At 44.8% G+C, this 20,011-nt stretch overlaps 1 protein-coding gene across 1 annotated transcript; it reads left to right on the plus strand.

Moving 5' to 3' along the window:
* Positions 1-16,312: 16,312 nt before the first annotated feature.
* On the plus strand, positions 16,313-19,090 carry LOC122408455 (uncharacterized). The gene has a single exon (XM_043415251.1). The coding sequence runs from the start codon at positions 16,313-16,315 to the stop codon at positions 19,088-19,090; it is 2,778 nt and encodes a 925-aa protein (XP_043271186.1).
* Positions 19,091-20,011: the final 921 nt, after the last annotated feature.

Here is a 20,011-nt window from a genome sequence, read left to right on the forward strand (position 1 = left end):
CATTTGAATGTATTAGGAGCGTGAGTAAGGCATTCGTTTTTCCACAATTCGAGGGGCCACAAAATACGGCTCGAATGCTGTTAGGTAGTAAGTTTCCATGACGCTTCTTCACACTACCCGCTCCAACAATAAATTCATCGAAATTTATTATGGGGAGTTGACCGCTCGAAACTTGTTTCTTCGACTTCATCTCGCGTGCGACTGATTGAAAAAATCATATAAATGCAACTTTATAATGTTGGAATAGTCAGTCGAGTTGTAACCACTGCAGAGTGATGATTGTACATGATAAACCTGGTAAAGGTTTGGTAAACAGTATAATCAACAATCTCCCCGTGGAACTACATCTACCGGGATATCAATATTGTGGACCCGGTACGAAATTGATCAAACGTCTTGCTCGTGGTGATCCTGGTATAAACGCGCTGGACGCTGCTTGTAAAGAACACGATATCGCATATTCGAAAAATCGTGAAAACTTGGAAGCACGACATCTGGCGGATAAAATTTTGGCTGAACAACCCTGGCAACGTGTAACCTCGAAAGACGCAAGTCTTGGTGAAAGAGCAAGTGCTTGGGCCGTGACAAACATTATGAAGGCGAAAAAGAAATTTGGTCTAGGTATGAAAGGAGTGACGAAAAAGACCAAAAAAAGTGTTTGCCTGAAAAAGATCATCAGTGCTGCAAAGAAAGCCATGGTTCGTAGTGGTGACCCCCGTGAAATCGTCATGTCAGCATTGAAAGGTGCGCGTGCCAGTGTTAAAGGTGTTAAAGTACGCACGCCTCGGGTTCTACCTGTACCTGGCAAAATCGGCGGTTTATTGCCCTTCCTCGTACCCATCTTTGCCGGCCTTAGCGCCGTTGGTGCACTGTCTGGTGGAAGTGCTGCAATAGTCAAAGCTGTAAATGCTGCTCAAGCGGCTAAAAAGGAATTGGAGGAAAGTAAACGTCACAACCGAACACTCGAGGCCATCGCTTTGGGTAAAGGTTTACATCTGAAACCATACAAACAGGGTTTGGGTCTTTACCTCGGGACAAAAAACGTATAATCACGCTACCACATCAACCACTCACCGACATCGATCTGCTAAAGTATGCGAGAGCCATGAAAATTCGTAACTTTCGTGGTGTTTTCATGCGTGACAGTTTGCCTGAAAATGGACCACACAAGCAAGAATCAGCAATCGTGAATTTGGATGAAAATGTGGGCCCTGGGACACACTGGGTTGCATATAAAAAAAATGGTCAACGAGTCACATACTTTGATAGTTTCGGCAATCTCCCACCTCCACCCGAACTCATGAGATACTTCAATGTTGGTAGCGTGAAATACAATTATAAAAAGTATCAGGAATACGATACAATAATATGTGGACATTTATGTTTGAAATTTTTGTGTGGGCAACTAAATCGACGAGACAATTATGCACTATATAAATGAGGACTAAAGAGCTGCGTGTTTAGTTCTAAATCTGCGAGCATCATGGATGATAGTTTAACGATCACCATTACTGGATCATCCTCCATACTCGAGGCACAATTTTTTCCACCCATCGAACTATCGCTCGACAAAAATTATACTCTTGGTCTCGTCGAGCTGCTCACATTCAATTCGATTCCAAATATCGACATTGGTTGCAATGAATTTCACGTTGGAAATCATGTGGTGACCATTCCAACGGGCAGCTATGAAATTGAAGATATTGAAAAATATTTGAAAACTGAGTTGGCATCTAAAAACATACAAATTCAGCTTAAGCCGAATAATTATACGCTACGCAGTGAAATTGAGTGTAATCAATCGATTGATTTTACATCCAAAAATTCGATTGGACCTTTGCTGGGTTTTACGTCGCGTCGATTGGAGCCCAATAAAAGACATGTGTCCGATCTACCCGTGTCCATTCTCAAAGTGAACGCCATTCGAGTCGAGTGTAACATAACCACTGGTGCATACATCAACGGGCGAAAAGTTCACACAATTCACGAATTTTTCCCATCTGTACCGGCCGGCTATAAAATCATCGAAGTACCGTCGAGCGTCATTTATCTACCAATCACAACTCGTCGCATTGACAATATACAGCTTCGTATTGTCGATCAAGACGGAGATTTGATCAATTTCCGCGGTGAAGTCATCACCATAAGACTTCATATAAAATCTCAATGGGCATAATTTACAATCATCGTATTGGCAATATTAATAAGCCGACATGGGATCGCGAAAGCAGTCGTCGATCAACGCTCAAAGAGCTAACACCTCAAAACCTTCTGCTATTGAAGAGTTTGGGTCTCAAAATTCGTGGAGTTCGCGTGTGAGAAATTATCTGCTTTGCTCGTTGTGCATCTGCTGCCTGCAATGGAGGAAGAAATCGTAAACATCCAGACACCCGTCATGTTTGACGAATCCATCATACATTATGAGGTTCATGCTCATCAACCATACGCATCGTCAACATACAACAATAGTGATGAAATACGTATTTCAATCCAGCATCAAGATTTATCAATTCTACCGAGTAAAAGTTCAATTCACATTTGCGGCAAACTGACAAAGGCGGATGGTGCAGCGTTAGCTGCAACGAGCCTCGTCAACAATGCCATTTGTCATTTATTCGAGGAGGTGCGTTATGAACTTAACGCAGTTGAAATCGATCGTAATAAAAATGTGGGAATCACATCTCTCATCAAAGGATATACATCTCATTCGTCGGCGAGAAGTGCAATGCTTGAGAACATCGGTTGGCTCGATGTTGAGGAGACTAAACAAATTGTAGACGTAGCAGGCAACTTTGACGTATGCATACCACTGAGCATGCTGCTGGGATTTGCTGAAGATTATCGAAAAATGGTGGTGAATGCAAAGCACGAATTGATTTTGACTAGATGCCGTTCCGATGATAATGCCATAGTTCAACCAGCCGCTGAAGATTATAAAATTACACTACGGAAAATTGAATGGCTCGTTCCATACGTCACCGTGGCGGATAAACGGAAAATTCAATTGCTGAAATTCATCGCCAAAGATACCCCAATTCCAATGAGTTTTCGTACGTGGGAATTGTATGAATATCCAATGTTACCGGCGACATCGAAACACGTGTGGTCAGTCAAGACATCAACGCAGCTGGAAAAACCTCGATATGTGATCCTGGCATTCCAAACAGGACGAAAGAATAATAAGAGGCAAAATGCGAGTAATTTTGATCATTGCAACGTTACTGATGTAAAATTATACTTGAATTCACAATGTTATCCTTATGGTAATATGAATTTGAATATAGAACAAAATCAGTATGCAGTACTCTACGATATGTATACAAACTTTCAACCGATGTACTACAATAAGGAGGCCGAACCATGGCTTACAAAAGCGGATTTTCTCAAATTTGCACCTCTCATTGTGATTGACTGCTCGAAGCAGAACGATTCTCTCAAGTCTGGACCTGTTGATGTGCGCCTCGAATTTGAAACAAGCACAAATATTCCAGCACAAACATGCGCATACTGCCTTATTCTACACGATCGCATCGTTGAATACAATCCTGTGAGTGGTGGGGTGAGAAAATTGGTATAAAACCGTACCATCAACTTCTTCGGCCAACAGTCATCATGGATTTTGTCATCGATCTACAAGGCTTCAAAGGACCCATCAATGAGTTTATACTCAAAGAAATTTCAATCATTCGTGCGGACGTGAAGAATGCTGAACCTCTCACACTTTTCTTCGCACCACCGTATGCATGGGATTCTCTGCCGACAAAGTATAAAACGACAAACAAATGGCTGGAACGTAATTTTCATGGATTGTCATGGGATTTTGGTGTAATACCATACGATGCTGCAAGAGGAATAATTCAAACTATCTTACGCGGCGCTCATACCATCTTCGTAAAAGGCGGCGAAAAGTCTTTATGGCTGACGAACTTTTTGGATCTGTCAACGGAGATTGTTGATTTGGAGACTTTGGACTGCCCATCGTTGAAAAAACTGCCGAAAAGTCCATCGAAATGCGACCATCATACCGACCAATCGAAATTCAATTGTGCAACGATGAATGTAAAATCTTTGAAAAGCTGGTTATACGTATATCATGCATTATGTAATAGAGGGATCTTGGAATAAACAAAACAATTTTTTCATAAATGTGTAATTTTATTTATACAATATTCCTCCTCCTCCTCCTCCTTCAACATACATTTCATCGGTGATTCAGATATATACATTTTTGCGTTGAGAATATTAGAAATCTCTTTGAGAAAATTCAATAGCGTTCCAATCACCACCGAGATATTTCATGTATAGTTGTCCACAATGAGTCGTTTCCAGAAGTTTCTCGAATACCGCTGGATTCTGATCGAATGCCTTGACAACTCGCGGTGGCAGGAATACGGTGAATTCATTCCCGATTTCGGCGACGTATCTTTTTCCCCATTTGGTATTTGCTGTCCTCACGTCCGAGACGCGATATTCTTCGTTGACTTGGAGTTCTTTCAGCTTCTTGGCAGGGAGATACTCTGACTTTGCGATGATATTGTTGATGGCGGAGAACTCCATTATGGATATAGTTTTTTGAGATTTTCTTTAAAGAGCAAGTCTTGACTCAACTTTACGAAGACGTGAAGTGATGCTTTTTTCTTCTGGACTCTGCTATTTGTAGTTTTTCCATCTATCCCTACCCCAAAACTGAACCATCCCCTTCCACACGCTTTCAAACAGGTTCAAACGTGATCTATATTGGAATCGATGCAATCTCCTCCGGTGGTCCTTTTTTCTGTACAGGCTCTTTGATTCCGCCGACGTTATGAACACGTGCATTCTAAACTTGTTTAAACACGTTCACAGCATTTCCTACAATTTCGACGTTGCGGAGCCGGACCGTCAATATGATCGTCCATCGATGATACATTCCAATGTTCAACGCAACGACGTAATAATGCAATCTCACTATCGGATTTGTAATATTCCGGTAAACGATCCCACAAAATATCTGTATATTCACCAAAGTATTCCTTGAAGATGGTTGGAGATATAATTTGGAGCTCCTCCGATGTCATTTCACAGGGATTTTTTATCCGTAAAGTCCCATAGATGTTTACAAGTCGTTCCATAATCGAGCACTTTTCACAATTTCTACGTCTGGGTCTAGCTGAATCAACATGAGTTCGCACCCAGGGTTGATTGAAATGATCGAAACACAATTGATATGATTGCACATCAGCATCACACTGCAAATACTTGGGTAAACGATCCCATAACGTAGGAATAGAATTACTATAGTACTTTAAAAGCAAAGCCTTCGGCAATGACTCAAGTTCATTTTCCGTTAATATCGATGGATCTTTTGCTGGATGGATAGCATACATACTAGCACACCTTTCCATCGCGACGTTTACTTTCAGAATAAGCGTTCGATGTGAACATTTTTTTTTTCTCGGAAAACATTCAAACAACTCTCAAGTCAAAAGTTCGGGGAAGGGCAGGTGCATTTTGAAAAAGAAATCTCGTCGGATCTTGCGCCGTCTCAGGAATGTAGAGATATGTAACACTGGACATTTATCATTAGACGTCGTGTGACGTGCAATTCTCGGAATAACAATATATTTTTTCAAAGATACAAGTCTCAAGTGAAAAGTCGGGGGAGGGGCATTTTGAAAAAGAAATCTCATGGAAACTGGCACCATCTCAGGAATGCAAAAATATGTAGGACACATAAATTTGTCATTAGAGTAGTGCTTTGGTCCGATAATTGAGATCATTTTCGAAAAGAGCAGGTCACTTTTTCAAAAGAAAATTCCCTCCAATGCAATCTGATGATCACACCGGAAACATAAATCAGTCATTCGAGAAGTGCGGCAATCTTTTGTCATCAAAGTGCCGCCGCACCCCCGCTGTCCGAGAACCTTCCCCCTCCACATACCATGCAGCCCCGCAACGGTCCCCGCGCTCCCCCGTCCCCGCTCCCCCCTGAGATCCCTGAGTTAGAACTGGTATAGCCTTACTACTTCCGACCTTTATCTAAAATCAATGCACCCCGTAACCCCTCAGACACGCGACCGATTGCGAATCTCCCGGCTTTTTCTAAAATCTTCGAGCGAGCGTTACACAAACAAATCTACAACTTCCTTCACCTTAATAATTTAATTGATCCGCGACAATCGGGCTTCCGGACTATGTTTAGTACCCAAACGGCTCTCCTTCGTGTCACTGAAGATATCCGTCGAGCTGGTGATCAACGCAAAATAACCATTCTCGTACTGTTCGATTTTAGCAAGGCGTTTGACACAATACCCCACCTAGCTCTCTTGTGCAAACTTAAACGTCTCGGCTTCGTAGACTCAGCCGTTTTATTCATGTACTCATATCTTGTAGGACGTTCTCAAGCGGTATCTGATGGTCAGACTGGGTGTTCGTCTTGGCAAAGAGTCACTAGGGGGGTGCCACAAGGGTCAGTTTTAGGCCCTCTTCTCTTCACTCTTTATATTAACGACATAGGCACCGACTTGCGCTATTCTCACCGAATGTTATTTGCAGATGACACACAAATCTATCTCCACTGTACACCTGCCGAGTTTAATGAGGGGATTGCTAAAATTTCGCATGATGTCAATGTCATTTATAATTATGCGGCCTCAAATGGGCTTAATCTCAATGCCGCCAAGACAAAAGCGATTGTCTTTGGCAGCAATGCGTATGTGCGAACTCTTGATCTGTCGACATGTCCACAAATCATCTTAAATAACAATCAAGCTCTCCCATTTGTTTCCGTAGTCAGAAATCTGGGCCTAATCGTGACACCAGATTTATCGTGGACCAAGCACGTAAATATTATCTCGAGTAAAATTCATTCCACTCTCCATAAGCTCAAGCACAATAAAAACATAATACCTGCCGCTTTAAAAACTACTCTCATTCAAACTCTTGCTTTACCTCACATTGATTATTGCTGTTTGTTGCTTACGGATATAACGGGCGAGCTTGATCACAAACTACAAAAATTAATGAACTGTTGAGTGCGTTTCATATTCGATCTCAGGCGTGATGAGCACATCACCCCCTATCGTCACCGTTTAAGCTGGTTGTCAGTCTCAAATCGGCGGTGTTACTTCTTAGGTGTTATGGTTTACCGTATTGTACACAACGAAGCCCCGGCATACCTCCTCGATCTTCTGCCGCTTGATGACATGAGCGTCCGTCGATCAGCCAGAACAAACGACTCAGCCAACATATCATTTCATATTCCGTTGCATCGCACATCTACCCTCCACAATTCGTTCCACCTCTCAGCGGTATATTTTTGGCGTTCACTTCCCCCCAAAATCAAAGCTTTACAGTCTCTTCCGCGATTTAAAACTGAACTCTGCGCTTATCTACTACACCGTGAACTCACTGCGTAAGCACATTCGACCAGTAGCTCTGCGTCTACGATCATAGTCTCATTATTCCAGATATACATCTGGATACTTCGTACTATACTCGATCTTCAGTCCTATGCGTTTGTAAACTATCTTCTACTCTAGTTCTAAGTTTTGTTAATTTGTGTTTTTAATTTTTCAATATTGTATTCTTTCTCTGCGACGAGCGCTCTATTTCAATTGTTATTATTATCAACTATGTACTCTCTTTGTTCATGCGCCCTTTAGCTTGCTTGGGCGGAAATATATATCAGTCAATCAATCAATCTCCAACGCCCTGTATAAGAGGGAGGATGTTCAATAATAAAATTAATTGAACAGTGAATTGTTATTTTAAGAAATGAACCGTCCTTCTGGCAATGAATATGCATGCGCGGAAATAAATAGCTTTTTGTACATTAGACAAGTTGACGAACCGGCAATTTAATGCACGAGAAAAATATAAACTTGACGATTGAAATATCTAGGATGATGAATGTATAATGTGCTTCCTAAAAAACTATTTGAATACAAATCACGCCCAAGTCTAAATTCATAATAGAAAGAATAGAACTATTTCATAAAGACAATAAAAAATTGAATGTCAATAATAATAATGATAATGATGATGATCATGACGATGATGAAAATAATTACTGATAGAATATTTCCAAAAATTCCTTACGTGATCTTTCGGATATTTCCACGTGCCTCTCGACGACGACCTCTACTGGCCCTGCATCTGCAGACACCGTTTGTTCTTGTTGTTGTTGTTGTAGCTGCTCCTGCATCTTTAGTTGCATTTCAGTCATATGCAGCTGCAGCTGCATATAAGACATCTGTCGTTCCTCTGCCTTCGCCTCATGCTCAGCCTTCACTTTTTTCAATTCTTCTTTCCGCTTTTCTTCCTCTTTCCACTTCTCTTCATTTTTCCTCTGCTCTTCCTCTTTCTTTTTCTCTTCCTCTTGCAGCTTCGCTGACTCCGCCTTCTTTCGTTCTGTCTCTTTGGCATTGAAGTTACCCATTTCTGTAATGATAAATCTTTCTCGAAATCATTTGAACCTAAAAAATATTATTGCTTAAGTGGGTAGGGTTTAATATGTAAAATAACCAAATTGTAGAACTGTCGATATTTAGAAATTTTAAGTTGCAATATCATATTAGAGAAAAATAAGTAATTCGAAATTCTTATCTCAAATCTACTATTTAGCATATTACGTGTTTAACCGAATTTCCCTTGTTTGAATTCGTATTTACTCGAAAATATATATTTCGATAGTTTTAATTTCGAATTCAATTTTAACAGGACCATACAAATGCCAAAAGTTCATATTTTCAAAATTCAAAATGGAGAGTAGTTGTTTTATAGACAGATGAAAATATACAATAGCAAAAAATCGAAAGTAAATTTTTCGAGCCTATGAAACTTAGGTACCCAGAACAGCGGTGGCCCGAAAAGGCAAAAGTCAAAATGGCGATGTTTGTAATTGGAGATCACTGGTTTCATTAAGTGAGTGAGTGAGACACCTGTCTTTTGAGCTCCGCTGCATTTTTTTATTTTGATCGGTCGACATTATAACGTTTCGCCATAACGTTTGACCATTCGACTTTTTGGTGTTTCAGTATTTCAACCTTAGTAATATTTGGTCTTTCGTTATTATATTTTCGAAATTGTTAATATTCACAGTATTGCTGATTATACTAATTTATGAATCGAAAGAGTGACAGTCGAATTTCGGAAAATCGATATTTTAATCGTCGTTCTATGGGCAATTATTACATTCTATTTTCGATGTGAACATGCTTCGAATTTTGAAGTTCGTACTTTATTTATTTTTTACATTCAAAGCTCTAGTCGAATTGATCTCTCTCCATAGTATCATTCGAAGTTTATGGACTCGAGATTTGATCTGTTTGAAATTTTAATCATTCTAACATTTTATCCCCACCCGCTTAAATATAAAGACGCTTTCTCTTCCTCATTCAATCATTCGTTATTTACTTATTGACTTATACATTTTATAAAAAAAAAATACAGAACAATTCGAAAAAAATTTCACAAATCTTGAAAAAACATTATATTAAAACAAAAACTAATCTGTATCTATTTTTCAAAGTGTCAAAAGAATCAAATAACAAGTAAAAAATAATAAACCGAAAAATCGCCCTTGAAATCATTTTGGAAACCGATGCCTCATTCTTCTTATTAGATTCGAACAGCTAAATCAACTGAAAAAAATTCTATCTAATTTACGTGCGGCATTAAAATTTATTATATTAATTCGAGGCCAAGTATTTTCTAATTAATTGAAAAAAGTTACCACTTGAATTACGGGCAGCATTAAAATTTATGATATCAATCGGTGGACAAGTATTTTATTAGTAACTCCAAATTTTGACATTATTAAATTCTTTTAAAAAGCTTTTAAATCCAAAAAAATCACATGAAAGCTAGTCATATGTTACTCTATGGTGGCAGAGACTTATAAGAAAATCAATTCTTCTCAGACTTTCAGGATCCTCTGGTACTATTCACAAAATTCGACGTCGATTGGATCGATACAAATTATGTTTACATATGTGTTAAAAGTACTTGTCCGGCCCATCACTATTCATTTAAATAAAAATCTATCATGAAAAAATGGAATTGATGGCAGAATCCGGTAAAACTTTTATTGAAATGCGATTCATTATTAGTTTAATGTTCTTAATAATAGTATAGGTTAGTTCTTATTCCGAATGGAATTTGTTCGCTGGAAGAATAAGTGAGAAACAAAAATTTCCGTCATTGAATACAAACTGGAGAGTTATTTCTTAAACTTGAACATATATGTTATGTACAATTATTTTCATTTATCAATGGACAATAATATCCCTTGTATATTGCGAAACAATTTCTTTGCTTTTTTTTATTTAATTAGTGCAATTACGTAAAAATTACTTGAAAATAATTCTCTCAATTCCCTCTGCATGGATACTTGTGATCCATCAATTCTAGACAACCACTGATTATTATTGGGATGAACAATTTAAACGGAAAGTGATAGGCCGGACAAGTACTTTTAACACATATGTAAACATAATTTGTATCGATCCAATCGACGTCGAATTTTGTGAATAATACCAGAGGATCCTGAAAGTCTGAGAAGAATTGATTTTCTTATAAGTCTCTGCCACCATAGAGTAACATATGACTAGCTTTCATGTGATTTTTTTGGATTTAAAAGCTTCTTAAAAGAATTTAATAATGTCAAAATTTGGAGTTACTAATAAAATACTTGTCCACCGATTGATATCATAAATTGTATTTCGCGCCTCTTCCGAAATGATCACCATGTAGTACCCCCATTTCCACACCGACGTCGCCACAATTTTCATAGCAGTTAGATAAAAAATGAACTGCGTTGCCCCTGTCGCGTATGCATTCCCCTACTTTCGTCATTCGTCATTTTTGTGCCGACAAAGCCACAACGTGTTTTCAAAATACGGAAAATGGGGAAAACACACAGATACTCTGACACGGAAAAACGTGAAAAAAGCCTGGAAGATCGACTGAGACGCCTGGAAAGAAAACTCAGCGCAAAAAAGGCAAAAAAGAAAAAACATCACAGGAAATACAGCTCGGCATCATCGGGCTGTGACTCACCGCATAGTAATGACGGACGCATGGATAGCCTGCAAATGTTACGGCCGCGGGAATACACCTCAGATGACTTCAGTAAGTATTTCGAGACCTAATTTTTGTTTCAGGTTATTGCTGGGATCAAATCATCGATAACCAATGAAACGGGCATTCTTTCAGTCTCTGTAGAGCTGTCAGAAGGGTTGTAGCCCAGCCTCGAAAATGTTTCTGAAAATAGCGGTAGTTATGGGGAAAAAATATGCCAAACAAATGAGGCGTTACGTAGCAACACGCTCGCAAAAATATAGGCTGTAGCCGCTACGGGACTATGTATAGTCTCAGTGAACCATGCTTCGACGTTCTGGTTACAGAAAACCCCGATCGACCACATGGTCCCGAACAAACGGAAGGAACGTCGAGCGTTTCCTCAACACCGCGAGACGCAACAAACACTGGTGTACCGGTGATCACGAAGGACGTTATTCTGCCGCCAGAAAATCGAATTTTTATTGAAGCGGGCGATCAGAGTACAACGGAAGGGAATAATGGCACAAGGACTCTACCCGAAGAAGTCTTGAAGGCCATGGGAAAACGTATCGCGCCAGAAAAAGTTACAGGTCCGACGATACATGAGGATATCGCCGAGCGGTGGCTCGAGGTATTAAAAAAGGGTCTAACGATGAACGATCGAGCAGAGATTCTGAAAAAACATCCCATTCCTGGGAATTGCACTCTGATAGACGCTCCTAAATTAAATCCAGAGCTGAAAGCGGCAGCTACTGAAGCCGCAATAACGAGGGATACGCGAATAGCGTCTAAACAGGAGCGAATCGCGGGATGTCTCACCGCTGTAGGGAAAGCGCTCTCAATCGTGCTGAACGGCAATGGGGACGCCGATAATCTCTTGACTATCGAATATCTTTGCGACACAGGAAGGCTCCTGGCGGACCTCCAACGAGAAGAGTCGTCGGTTCGAAAGAGTCTGATCTTAACAGGGGTAAACGGACCTATTAAAGAAATGATACAGAACTCGGACGTAGATGAGTGGTTGTGCGGTAAGAATCTGGAAGAAAATCTGAAAAACGTCAGGGCGGTAGAACGATCGCTTAAAGACCTTAAGCCGCCGCCCAAAAACCAATCGGTAAGGAACTCAAAAAACTTCAAAGCCCCGCTTGGCCTGTACAACCAAAAAACACAGGCAGCGACGATGGGCGGGCAAAAATACACGTCGAGACCGCAGAAAGGACAGGACCCAGCGAAGACGTACTCGTCACAGCGGACACAAGCAAACCAACCTTACCGGAAGCCGTATCAGCAAAAGGATCGCAGCTACTCGAAACATCGTCGCTAAATTCAGTAGGTATTAGGGCGGGGCGATTAAGATTATTTAAACACGAATGGCGGAGGTTTACCTCTGATTCGAAAATTCTCTCGTGGGTCAATGGCTACAAAATACCATTCAAAAATAGGCCTTATCAGAGAATAATTCCACGAGAAACGGTGTGGCCGGCAGAGGAGAGATTCCAAATATGTCGACATATTCACGAGCTGCTCGCAAAAGGAGCAATCGCACCGTGTTTGCCGGTCGAAAATCAATTTGTATCTAACATCTTTCTCCGGCCGAAGCCTAATGGGTCTTCGAGGTTAATCGTAAATTTAAAAGGACTCAATGAATTCATTCAATGCGAGCACTTCAAAATAGAGGATCGAAAAACGGTGATTCAACTAATGAGCACGGGCGCCTTCATGGCAACCATAGATCTTACAGACGCATATTATATGATCCCAATTGATGAAGCGGATAGAAAATTCCTCAGATTTAAATTCGAAAACAAATTCTTCGAGTTTACGTGCCTTCCGTTCGGTTTGTGTACCGCTCCCTACGTATTCACAAAATTGATAAAACCAATTATTACCTACTTGAGACAGCAAGGGTTTTTATCGGTGGTATACATAGACGATTTTTTATTATTGGGAGATTCTAGCGAAGAGTGCTCGCGTAACGTACTAGAAACCTTAAAAATACTGGAGGAAACAGGGTTTATTATTAATAGGGAAAAAAGTGTACTCGCTCCATCTCAAAGGGTACAATATCTCGGATTTATATTTGATTCAGCGAAATGGACTGTGGAGCTCCCGGAATCGAAAAAAGAAAGTCTTGATTATCAAATCAAGCGAATAAGTGTTAAAAGCAAATGTAAAATTAGAGATTTTGCGGAGTTCTTGGGCAAATTAACATCTTGTTGCTTCGCGATTAATTATGCCTGGGGTTACACGAAAGCTTTCGAAAGGGAAAAATTCTTAGCTCTAGCTGAAAACGGAGGAAATTATGAGTGTTACATGAGGCTCCCTAAGAACTTAACAGACGATTTTACCTGGTGGAAAAATGCGATTCGAAACCCATGCAATCCTATCAAAGATTCAACATTTGACATGGAAATATTTTCGGACGCGTCTTTAACGGGCTGGGGAGCGTTTTGCGGAGGCGAGCGAGCTCGGGGACATTGGTCCGAAAACGAACGACAATTACATATTAATTACTTGGAATTACTCGCAGCATTCTTTGGACTGAAATGCTTTGCGGAAAATATGTCGAATTGTCAGATATTATTACGAATAGACAATACAACCGCTATCTCGTACATAAATAAAATGGGAAGCATTCAGTTCAAACAATTGAATCGTATCGCGAGACAAATATGGAAATGGTGCGAGTCAAAAAATATTTGGGTCTTTGCATCCTATGTGAGTTCAAAAATGAACGTTGAAGCAGACGAAGAGTCTCGCGCACTCGAACCGGAAACTGAATTCGAGTTGTCTAATACAGCGTTTAGGAGAATCGTTAATAATCACGGAGAACCAGATATAGATTTGTTCGCGACACGAAACAATGCGAAATGCGAGAAATACGTGTCATGGCGACGTGACCCGGGCTCGTGTGCCGTCGATGCATTTACCATTTCGTGGAGGCCATATTTCTTTTACGCATTTCCGCCATTTTCTATGATTTCGCGAACACTGCAAAAAATCAAACGAGAAAAATCCCGGGGTATTATAGTCGTACCAGACTGGGCCAGCCAGCCTTGGTACCTGTTCGGGAATTAACGAGGTTTCGGTGCCGGCGAGCGCTCTCGGGCTCGAGTGCTCGCCCCACCGCGGGCGTCGCTAGCTCGCGGGCTCGGGAATTCGGGAAACGTGAGACAATGGGCTTTTCGTGCTCTAGTTCTCACGCTCTCGCGGGGGGTCAGCACGTACTGGACAAACAATTCGGGTGTGGTCGACGCGACGTGTGGCGCATGCCCACGGCGCGTCTTCATCGATCTCCATATTGATTAAGTAGTCTAGATCCGGTCGTTCAGCGTGCTGACGTGCTTCTCGGTACAAGTTTCACTTTCGGCTAAATCTCTCCGGTAATTACGGTGTTTCACCAAAAATACCTCGCTTAATATCTTCAGGACATTCACGGGAACAAATTGGGCTACTCATTCGGACTTTTCTCTCATCGATTGCGGGTATTTCTCACGATAACTATCGGGCACGCGAAAGCACGCTTCGAGCGCTCCTCGTAGCTTCGTCGAACGAGCCTCGTTCGACGTTGACCGGCTCTTCTCACTCGGGTAATCTGCATCGGTTCGGGTGTACTTTCAATCGTGGGCATACTGTCCACGTTACTCTGCGAGCAATAAAACCTTTTTACATTTTTTATCCCGTTGCGCATTGTGTCATTTATTTTCTCCCCACCAACACCAGATCCTTCACGCAACATTTTGGTCCTTCGAGCCGGATCTGGTGGGTGGCACAGTGCAAACAGTGATACAGAGTGTGTGAAGTGGTTTTTTTTGAGTGGACTGGTTCGGGACTTTGGAACTTTTCATCGGGAGTTGGACATTTTTCATCGGGTCTCGGCGCGCCGCAGTGAGCTCCACGTGCGTCGCTCACACGGCGGCCATCTTGAGACGCTCTCGCTCACGGGTACCGGCGTTCGACTCGGACTCTCAACCGCTTCGTCAACCATACTGGTGAGTCTCGTACGATTTTTTGGGGTCACGCGGAAAATTCAAGTGCGCTTCCGTTGAATTGCGGGGAACATTGTTCGGTGCACGATAATTCGGGTTTTCGAGCTCATTCTAAACGAACAGTGTCGGGTGTTCGGGCTCAACGGAGAGCGTCACATTACCGGGACTTGAATTTTCGATCGCGGCGCTCCGTTGCGCGAGTTTACGGTGCTCGTAGTGACATTCCCCGGTTTCCTCGGGCTGCACGGTGCATTTTTTCGGGGCATTTTCGTGGGCATTGTGCGGGTTATTCATACGTGTGTTCGGGTTTCTCCGTATTTCAGCCGGGTTCAACGGGAGTGACTCGGGATGTCCGACAGTGAAATTCACATCGGGAAGGTGGAGGAGGGAGACGATTCGGGAGCGTCACCCGGTGTACCATCGACGGTATCGCTAGCTCCCCCCCCTCCAGCGGGCACCACTCGGCGGGAGCGGTCTCCGGGCGCGGAGTCGCAGGGCAAACGGGGCTCGTCACGCGACACTTCACCGGGAAATTCGGGCAAACGGCCGTCGGGCTCGGCCGCTCTTCGGGCAGCGACTCAAGCGGTGCGGATACGGCTGTTGGGAGCCATATTCGAACGGGTTTGCGCCGTGGACGTCGAGAATACTTCCGTGGCCCAGCTCGACGGGTTCCTCTCAAACGCCAAGGACCTTTGGGGTAAATTCAGCCTCATGCACGACTCCATACTGGAGAACAGCACGGACGACTTCCTCCAGGATGAATACTTCACGGAGGACGCGTACTCTCGGGCCTTCACGCTCTTTGGCGACATCACCGGGCAGGTGGCAGTGCTGAAGGACGGGATTCAGCATCGCGATCGGGAGCGGGCGGGATCACCCTCACTCGATACGAGCGTGGCAACGGGAGACAGGTCATACCTGCCAAAAATCGAGCTACCATCATTTTCCGGGGAGTATACTCAGTGGATACCGTTTCGGGATCTCTTCACTTCGCTCGTCATCAATAATCGGGCTCTCTCAGATGTCGAGCGGATGCACTATTTACGGGCGTCGACCACGGGGGAAGCCGCGAAGCTGATCGCGAGCATGGCGATCGAAGCGGACTCCTTCTCAACGGCCTGGGAGACTCTTACAGAGCGCTACCAGAACGATCGGGTTTTGGTCACTTCTCATCTCGACACGCTCTTCAAAACGGCGGTGATCGCTCCTCGCTCTGCACGGGATCTCCACGCGCTCGTACACGGCGCCACCGATTCATTTTCGCGACTGACATAGTCAAAATGTTTCGGCAAATTCGGGTTCACCGGGACGATTGGGATTTACAACGAATTCTTTGGGTGGATGAAAACGGGAACACGGCTCATTATCACCTGACTACAGTCACCTACGGGACACGGTCAGCTCCGTTTCTCGCGGTACGGGTGCTACTCCAACTGGTAGCAGACGAAGGGGAGAAATATCCGGCCGCAGTCGCTCCTCTTACAATGGGGCGATATGTGGACGATATTTACGGGGGGGCTGACCAAATTTCGGAACTTCTCACCCAGGCGCGACATCTCATCGGGATTTGCACGGCGGGCGGCTTCCCGCTGGCAAAATGGCAGAGCAACAGTCCGGCCTTACTCACAAATCTGGGGTTCGGGTCGAGTCCGGAGGATTCACGCTCATTCGACGAGTGCGAAACAAAAGTTCTCGGGCTCGCATGGTTTCCGGGGCCGGACGTCTTCAAATTCACCTCACTTCCGTACACGGGCGGGCAAAGCATTACCAAACGGGTCATACTCTCGGAAATTGCTCAGATCTACGATCCTCTCGGGTTCCTCTCACCGGTGGTCATTCGGGCAAAAATCCTTCTACAACGGTTGTGGCTGGAAAAACTCGCTTGGGACGACCCCGTATCCACGGAGGTCGGAAAATCATGGGTCACACTTCGTCACGATCTGGCTCACCTCGGGGACATCGCGGTTCCGCGGTGGCTCAACATGACCTCGGATTCCACCGTCGAGATTCACGGGTTCTCTGACGCCTCACAGTTGGCAATGGGTGCGGTCGTGTACGTTCGGGTTACGGGTCCGGGAAAGAGCACCAGAACCGCGCTGGTCTGCTCGAAAACGAAAGTCGCGCCGATCAAACGGCTCACCATTCCGCGGTTAGAGCTCGCCGCCGCGTTATTGGTCGCCAAACTCGCGAAATACGTTCGGGATACGTTGCAACTCCGGGATTCGCGGGTATATCTGTGGACGGACTCCACAGTCACGCTTACATGGGTCACCTCTCATCCTTCACGATGGAAGGATTTCGTTCGGAATCGGGTATCCTCAATTCAAGAGCTCATTCCTCAGGGTCAATGGAGATTCATTCCCGGGCGGGACAATCCGGCGGATTGTGCTTCACGGGGACTAACCGTCTCTCAGCTCGAGCAATTTCAATTATGGTGGAACGGGCCACACTGGTTAGTCAAATCATCCTCACATTGGCCAACTCATTTCACCGGGACGGCAGATTCAGCGGCGCTCGAAGAGCGGCCAGGTCTTACGCTCACTGTCTCAACGCAACCCTCACCGGTCTTCGACCTCATTCATCGGTATTCCTCCCTCACCAGGCTGTTGAGAATTACTTCATTACTTTTCAAGGCGCTTACAAACCTGAAAGGTGCGGGTCAGGATTCATCGGGCTCACTCCTCACACCGGGAGACCTGGAACACTCACAACAATACTGGGTCAAGGCAATTCAAGGGGCCTACTTCGCGACGGAGCTCAAGATTCTCTCGGCGGGTCAAACGCTTCCGAAGTCGCACCCATTCACACGGCTTACGGCGTTTATTGATTTTCACGGGACCATACGGGTGGGGGGACGGTTGAAGCTCTCAGCCTTACAACCTGAGAGCAAACATTCAGCCATCCTCCCGCGGGACTCACCACTCACGCGTCTACTCATCTCGGACGCTCACACGCGCACGCTACACGGGGGGACGCAGGCAACTCTGGCGTTTCTGCGCCAGCGGTACTGGATAATCGGAGGTCGGGCCCCGGTTCGTTCCTTCATACTGCGATGCGTGCATTGCGCGCGCTTTCGGGCGCATCGGGCACAGCAGCTCATGGGCCAGCTGCCTTCAACACGGGTCACTCCAGCACGGGCTTTCTTATTCACCGGCGTTGATTACGCCGGGCCAGTCTTTCTCAGGAGCTGGCGGGGACGCGGGCACAAGACTTACAAAGGCTGGCTGTGCATTTTCGTCTGCTTCACCACTTCGGCGATGCATCTCGAGGTCGTAACTGACGCCACCACTGACACATTCATCGCTGCATTCCGCCGTTTCACCGGGAGACGGGGTCACGTGCATACACTGTACAGTGACTGCGGAAAGAATTTTCAAGGCGCGGATGCAGAGCTACGGAGACTTTTCAACGGCGGGACTCGTGAATCGCAACAGCTGGCGCAGTTACTGACCAACGACGGGACAAAGTGGGTTTTCAACCCCCCGGGCGCACCTCATATGGGCGGGAAATGGGAAGCAGCGGTGAAATCGGTCAAGTTTCACCTTCGGCGGACGCTTCGGGAGACCAGCCTCACGTTCGAAGAACTTACAACTCTTCTTACGCAAATCGAGGCTGCGCTCAACTCACGACCGCTGCAACCACTCTCAGAAGATCCGGACGATCTCTCCGTACTCACCCCCGGGCACTTCCTCATCGGGGACGCACTCACGGCTATACCTGAGCCATCACTTCGGGATGTGAACCTCACTCGGCTGGCACGGTGGCAACTCATCCAGGAACGGGTCCAATACTGTTGGGAGCATTGGTCATCGGGTTATCTCCAGCAGCAGCAATCCATCTCCAAATGGCATCACCCCTCTCACCAAATCCGGGTTGGTACAATGGTGCTGCTGACTGACGAGAGTCTACCTCCGCTCAAATGGCCACTGGCACGGGTGGTCGAGGTTCATCCGGGACCGGACGGGCTCATTCGGGTCGTCACCATTAAGACGGCGACCACGACACTCAAGAGGCCGATCGCCAAACTAGCGGTCCTGCCAATTCATCCGGGAGATTAATCGACAGCACTGCTGCCGATGGCGGGCGGAATGTTCGGGAATTAACGAGGTTTCGGTGCCGGCGAGCGCTCTCGGGCTCGAGTGCTCGCCCCACCGCGGGCGTCGCTAGCTCGCGGGCTCGGGAATTCGGGAAACGTGAGACAATGGGCTTTTCGTGCTCTAGTTCTCACGCTCTCGCGGGGGGTCAGCACGTACTGGACAAACAATTCGGGTGTGGTCGACGCGACGTGTGGCGCATGCCCACGGCGCGTCTTCATCGATCTCCATATTGATTGAGTAGTCTAGATCCGGTCGTTCAGCGTGCTGACGTGCTTCTCGGTACAAGTTTCACTTTCGGCTAAATCTCTCCGGTAATTACGGTGTTTCACCAAAAATACCTCGCTTAATATCTTCAGGACATTCACGGGAACAAATTGGGCTACTCATTCGGACTTTTCTCTCATCGATTGCGGGTATTTCTCACGATAACTATCGGGCACGCGAAAGCACGCTTCGAGCGCTCCTCGTAGCTTCGTCGAACGAGCCTCGTTCGACGTTGACCGGCTCTTCTCACTCGGGTAATCTGCATCGGTTCGGGTGTACTTTCAATCGTGGGCATACTGTCCACGTTACTCTGCGAGCAATAAAACCTTTTTACATTTTTTATCCCGTTGCGCATTGTGTCATTTATTTTCTCCCCACCAACACCAGATCCTTCACGCAACAGTACCCGATGGTTCAAAAACTTGCGATTTCGAAACCTCTCTTGTTTAAACCCAATGCTCAACTAATACTTTCGAACAATAGGGAAGTCCATCCGATCTGGCGACACATTTCCCTGGTGGCCGTGAAAGTATCAGGCGAGCGTTCGAAAAGAAGGGAGCCTCAGTTGCAACGACGGACGTAATGGTGGCCTCGTTGTGCGACTCGTCAATCAAGCAA

This window comes from Venturia canescens, chromosome 3 (assembly GCF_019457755.1).
Source record: "Venturia canescens isolate UGA chromosome 3, ASM1945775v1, whole genome shotgun sequence".
Classification (NCBI taxonomy): domain Eukaryota; kingdom Metazoa; phylum Arthropoda; class Insecta; order Hymenoptera; family Ichneumonidae; genus Venturia; species Venturia canescens.